Here is a 6,266-nt window from a genome sequence, read left to right as displayed (position 1 = left end):
ATCTTGACGATTTCATGCTTGGTAATCTCAGTGGCGCCGAGAGCCTGAAGCTCATTTGTGATGTCGGTGAGGCGATCAAACATGAGCTGGACATTTTCATTGTCGTTTCTCTTGAAGCGATTGAAGAGGTTGCGAAGAACACTGATCCTTTGGTCTCTCTGGATTGAGACGCCTTCGTTGACCTTGGATAGCCAGTCCCAGACTAGCTTTGACGTTTCCAGAGCACTCACACGGCCATACTGTCCTTTGGTCAGATGACCACAGATGATGTTCTTTGCAGTAGAGTCCAGTTGAATGAACTTCTTGACATCAGTAGGGGTGACACCTTCACCAGTTTTGGGAACGCCGTTCTTGACGACATACCAGAGGTCGACATCAATGGCTTCAAGATGCATGCGCATCTTATTCTTCCAGTAGGGATATTCATTTCCATCGAACACGTGGCAAGCAGCGGAGACTTTGATTATCCCTGCAGTCGACATAGCTAAACTCCAGGTGGTTAAACCGAATCACATAGAACAAGGGAGTACCTTGCTCTGATACCAATTGAAAGTGCTAGTTATTGACTAGAGGGAGGTGAATAAGCGATTTTTATGAAAGTCTTCAAAACGTGGAAGTTTCAAAGACAAACAATAGAAATGACCTAATTGATATGCAGCGGAAGATAAACTACAACAAGCAAACCATAGTCAAGTATGCAATAATGTGAAAGTACAAAGACTAATAGCAGCTTGGTAGTAAGGATCAGGATGGAAGATAGTATGAAGCCAACCAACGATAATAGTCAAGCAATAAAGTCAAATAGGTACGACAAATAGGCAATGACTTCACGAAGACAAACTCAAAGTAAAGGGAGGGACAGGATAGAACCAGTCACTTGTTGAAGACACGGGATTTGTTGGACCAGTTCCAGTTGCTGTGATAACTGTACGTCTGGTTAGAGAGGCTGAGATTCAACTCAGAAGACCGCGTCTTCACCTTATTCCCCTTGAGCTAAGGACACACAGTCCTCGCCCAATCACTCTGGTAAGTCTTCGAGGTAGACTTCCGAACCTTCACAGACTTCGTTCACCGGCGATCCACAATGACTCTTGGATGCTCAGAACGCGACACCTAACCGGCTGGAGGATACACAGTCCTCAAGTGTAATAAGTCTTCAGGTCACTCAGACAGAAAGACTTCAGTGATGCCTAACACTCTTTGGCTCTGGGTGTTTGGGCTTTGTCCTCGCAAGGATTTCTCTCTCTCAAAGACTTCCAGGTGGGTTGCTCTCAAACGACAAAAGCCGTGAACTAACTCTGAGCAGCCACCAATTTATGGTGTAGGGGGTGGGCTATTTATAGCCACAAGGCAACCCGACCTGATATGTCCGAAATGACCCTGGGTCACTAAGGAACTGACACGTGTTCCAACGGTCAGATTTCAACACACACGGCAACTTTACTTGGACTACAAGCAAAGCTGACTCATCCAGCTCTGGATAAGATTTGCTCTCATTGTCTTCGCTCGAAGACATAGGATTTGGGTTGAGCATCACTTCAGTCATTCTGACTTTGTTCACTTGGGTTGTGCATTTAACAGTACGGTGGTTCCTATGACTCAACAAAGAAGAAAAGGAAACAACGAAACAACACAGTCTTCGCGCTCCATAGTCTTCACTCAATGTCTTCTCATGTCATAGTCTTCAATATGAATATCTTCACATACCACCATTATCGTCAATGTCTTCATACATTTTTAGGGGTCATCTCCGGTAGGTAAACCGAATCAATGAGGGATACTACCTGCGTTATCCTGTAATTCTCACAAACGCATTAGTCCCTCAACCAACTTTGTCGTCAATACTCCAAAACCAACTAGGGGTGGCACTAGATGCATTTACAGCTACTGCTACTTAGCACCAGCATGCTTTTTTAACGCGCGCTACTGCTAAAGTTCAGTGTATAAGGTTTTCCCTAGTAGTGGAGAGGGCCCAGAGATACCTCTCCGAAACACGGAGTGACAAATCCTAATCTCGATCTATGCCAACCCAATAAATACCTTCGGAGACACCTGTAGAGCATCTTTATAATCACCCATTTACATTGTGACATTTGATAGCACACAAGGTGTTCCTCCGGTATTCGGGAGTTGCATAATCTCATAGTCTGAGGAACATGCATAAGTCATGAAGAAAATAATAGCAATAAAACTAAATGATCATTATGCCAAGCTAACAGATGGGTCTTGTCCATCACATCATTCTCTAATGACGTGAACCCGTTCATCAAATGACAACACATGTCTATGGTCAGGAAACTTAACCATCTTTGATTAACGAGCTAGTCAAGTAGAGGCATACTAGGGACACTCTGTTTTGTCTATGTATTCACACATATATCAAGTTTCCGGTTAATACAATTCTAGCATGAATAATAAACATTTATCATGATATAAGGAAATATAAATAACATCTTTTATTATTGCCTCTATGGCATATTTCCTTCAACGGGGCCCTCGTCAGCAAGGACCGCGCTATGACAGAAGGCAATCATCATGGCCCACGGGCTTCTAGAAGACGGCGCATCCCTCGAAGGCGGCCTCAGGGGCGGGCCAGCTTCCAGAAGTCGGCCCCTCCTTTCCCTCGGAGTCTGCACTCACCCACTACGACAAGACGGAGCGTGGCTACGGTGTGCGCTGACCAAGCGGTCACCTACCCGCCTGACGCGGGACTGTAGCCATACGACTCATGACGCGGCCTCCGCCATCAAGGACAGAGCTACAGCGAAAGGCAATCAGCGTGGCCCGCCGTCCTATCGGCCGGATTCTCGGCAGCCGGCGGGCCCTCCAGAGGCGGGCCCCAACAGCCGATGGAGAACCCAGCGACCTTAGTCACTAACGTCCGGGTCCTACACCCGGTCGTATTACCATTGTACCCCTGAGGGTTGGCCTATAAAACCCCCCAGGGCTCACCCATGCAAAGGGTTCAGCCCTCATTCCACACATCCACATCGTAGCTAGGAGAAGAGAGGTAGCTCTACCCTTCTTCCTCCTCTAGCAACACAGCTCAAGGAGCAACCTTGTACACTCTTGATCATAGTCATCATAGCAGGACTAGGGGTGTTATCTCTACGGAGAGCCCCGAACCTGGGTACGTCTCGTGTGCTATTGAGCTCGTGCTCACTCTCGCTTCCGGGACCCGACAACATCCTCATGGTTGCACCCACGATAAGCCACTCCCTGGCATCTGACGTGTGATTACCACGACATCTGGTGAACTTGTGGAGAGATGATCGCAGTGGTTGTGTCGCCTTGCCTCAGCTGGACGTCGTATTTGTTGGTCTGCAAGACAAAGGCGCCTCTTAACAGGGTCGGCGAAGGGTGGCGTCGTCGAGGGCGCGTCGCCTTGGCAGGTGCTACGCCAATGTCCTATACGTCGGTGACCTGTTCGCCATGGGCCTGTCTCGAGGTATGTGGTCAAGCTCCGGTTTCGCCACAGCAATGACCCCTCACCAACGACGCAACTCATCGCCGGATCTTCGGGATCATCGGCAACGCGATCCCGCTGCCATCGTCGCCGTGAACACGTTTTCTTCTTCTCTGCATCTACGACGCCTCCGGCCCGGCGCCCCTACGAGCGGCTCGCGGCAGCGCCACTCAGTGCGCGCCTTGCGAGTCGACACCGTCGCCGTCGGCCCGTCACTGAGCTCGGGACGTAGCCAGCGCCACCGCCGGCATGGGGCGCGTCCGCTCGAGTTCCTCGACGCTGCACCCTAGGCGCGTCTCCTCTTGGCCGCGTCCGCTGCGTGCAGTCACGTCCTGGGTGTTTTTCTCCTTCCCTCGCTGTGCGTTCACCTCACGCGGCGGCCGCCGCCACGATTCGCTCGCGAGCTATGCGTGCCGCCGCCGGATATGGCCATGGTACGTGTCTTCACCAACGAGCGTGCCACCGCCGCGGGCATGTCTTCATGATCTTCCTGATGCTGCTGTCACCGGCGCGTCTTCCCTCGATGCGTACCTCTCTCCCGTGAAACCAGATAAAACAATGGAACAAAACAAAATACGTACCCTGGGAACAAGAGAGAGACGAGGGCGTGCTAGCCAGCTGATGATGCCTCCAGCTGCAAACGCCTCCTCATGTCTGGCCATCATCATCGATGATTGCTCCTGCTTGAGGTCAGAGGGGCGCGATTGTCACAGCCGACGTGCCGGCCATGCTTGTGCCATCTCGCCGGCCGTCGTTTCTCGTCATCTGATCGGCCACGGGGCTGCCATCTGCACCTGCATGCATGGGCCATGCGGAATCAATCGGCCCATGTACTAATTAAGCACACATATAATAAGCAAAGTGAAAGTTAAATATGGTTGGGCAAGCTAAATGACCGGTCAATAGCCCATTAAGCCTCACTTTTGATCAAGGGCACTCCTTGCTCCATGCGTTAAAAATGTATGTATACCGTATCATCTGGGCACATTATCGTTAAGACAACTCTTTTTTTTAGAATTATATATTCTCATTATCTTCGTACTATATATAGTAAAAAACTCGTCGAACACAATGAACTTTTCAAAACTTCACGAGAAAATGTTACAACCAAAAAAACTTGTGGTGCATATGCGGGTAGCACCCTGCGTGTAGAAATAAATTCCGATCGAGTAGCAAATCACAGTCGACCGGTCAGGCCAAATAGTCAGATTGAATTTTGATTCACGATCGATCATCAGTCGACGTAGACGCCGCAGGTCTCTCTGATCTCGCCTTGGGTGCCGGTGAGAACGCCAGCCCTGCCCATGTTGATCATGGCGACGGCAAAGTCGGCGAAGAAGATGTCGAGAGAGGAGGCGTTGTTCATGAGCGCGACGTAGGCGCCGGTGAGGCTGTCATCCAGCAGCGCGGCATCGGAGCGCAGCACCGCCCGGTGATTGTACACGGACTCGTAGTATCCCAGGTCGAACTTGTCCACCGTCACATCGTCCATGGGCACCACGCTCGCCATCTTCTCCGCTGGGCACTTGGTCGTCAGCGTCTTCCCGTACGCCGGCTCCAGCGAGGGGTCCTGGTCGCCGGCTCCAGTGAAGTTGTAGAGCCGCTTGGAGAAGGACGAGCAGTGCGTCACTCCAATCGTGTGTGCCGCTGCATCCATGCATTGTATGACATGTTCAGTCAGGTCATCGGAGACAAAGAACAGCGCGATCGAGTTATGAATGATTCTTTCGTACCGGAGAGGACGACCATGTCCTTCATGGTGAGGTTCTTGTCGGCGAAGTACTCGGTGAGCACGGTGACGTTGCCATCGGCCGGTGGCAGGTTGGTGAGGGCCTCCTCCAACATGGAGACGTTCCCGTCGCGGCGCCCGGTCTCCACCTCGTAGTGTGGCCCAGCGCTCTGCGCCACGACAGCTTATGATGAGCAGAGCAATTTCAGAATCAATGGAGTACTAGTAACATCAAGGAGTACGTACAAAATTGACGGCGTCGCGCGCGGCCATGGCCATGATGTCGGCGCAGGAGACGACGAGGGGGCATGCTTTCTCCACCACCTCCTTGATAGCCTCGATGGCCTCGTAGCCGCGCACGGTGAGGTTGGGGTCGGCGTGCTTCTCGGCGGTGCCGTTGTGGGAGTTGAGCATGAGGGAAGCGTCGCAGCCCCGGACGAAGCAGTCGTGGAAGTGGAGGCGGAGGAGGCCGGCGCGGAGGGTGGAGTCGGCGGCGAAGATGGCCTCAAGCTTGGTGCGCACAAGCTTCTCCACGCCCGGGCACGTCGTGTTGTAGTAACCGTACTGCAAATCGGCCTGCGCAAAGCTGGCCAGGAGGCTCGCCGCCGCGACCAAGATCAAGAACGTGGCGGAAGCCATGGCAGAGGACTCGATGAACCAATGTGCGCACGGTCTGATCGAGCAAGGAAGAGGGAATGGATGGATGGATGGATGGATGAAGATCCTGGTCGATCGTGGCTGCATTTATATGGCGATCGAAGATGTAATATGGATGCTTGAGTTGACCTTGCAGAGCACAGTTCGTGCTCGCCATGACCGTCGACAAACATAGCAAACATGCCATGCGTGCGGACCATTACCAGGGCAGCTCGATCGTCTCTGTCATTATATTATAGGGGGAATATATTCGAGCTAGGGGGGATGAATTGGATTATTTAGGACTACTTGAATAATCAAACTTATAAATGAGCTGCTAATTCCGTGCTTTGCGGCGCTGCTAATTCTGTGCTTCGCGGCGCTGGATACTGTTCGTTTCGTTTGTTCTTGTATGTTTGCCGATTAAATGGACTA

General features: G+C 51.5%; 1 protein-coding gene across 1 annotated transcript; it reads right to left on the bottom strand.

Annotated features, from left to right (window-relative positions):
• Nucleotides 1-4,453: 4,453 nt before the first annotated feature.
• Nucleotides 4,454-5,901, bottom strand: LOC123162197 (peroxidase 1). The gene is made up of 3 exons (XM_044579989.1): nucleotides 5,442-5,901; nucleotides 5,200-5,365; nucleotides 4,454-5,113 (listed from the first exon to the last, which is right to left on the bottom strand). Exons 1-3 carry the CDS (start codon nucleotides 5,832-5,834, stop codon nucleotides 4,701-4,703), a joined length of 972 nt encoding a protein of 323 aa, XP_044435924.1. The 5' UTR covers nucleotides 5,835-5,901; the 3' UTR covers nucleotides 4,454-4,700.
• Nucleotides 5,902-6,266: the final 365 nt, after the last annotated feature.

The sequence above is a fragment of the Triticum aestivum genome, chromosome 7B (genome assembly GCF_018294505.1).
Source record: "Triticum aestivum cultivar Chinese Spring chromosome 7B, IWGSC CS RefSeq v2.1, whole genome shotgun sequence".
NCBI lineage: Eukaryota > Viridiplantae > Streptophyta > Magnoliopsida > Poales > Poaceae > Triticum > Triticum aestivum.
Note: the sequence above shows the minus strand (reverse complement) of the source record. Positions and strands in the feature narration are given on the sequence as shown.

What these genes read in the sequence shown, in the direction of transcription:
- LOC123162197 (XM_044579989.1), bottom strand. Translation starts at nt 5,834, where the DNA reads ATGGCTTCCGCCACGTTCTTGATCTTGGTCGCGGCGGCGAGCCTCCTG. An exon ending in CGCGCGACGCCGTCAATTTT is followed by an intron (nt 5,366 to 5,441) that starts GTACGTACTCCT and finishes GTCGTGGCGCAG; the next exon opens with AGCGCTGGGCCACACTACGA. An exon ending in GGACATGGTCGTCCTCTCCG is followed by an intron (nt 5,114 to 5,199) that starts GTACGAAAGAAT and finishes GCATGGATGCAG; the next exon opens with CGGCACACACGATTGGAGTG.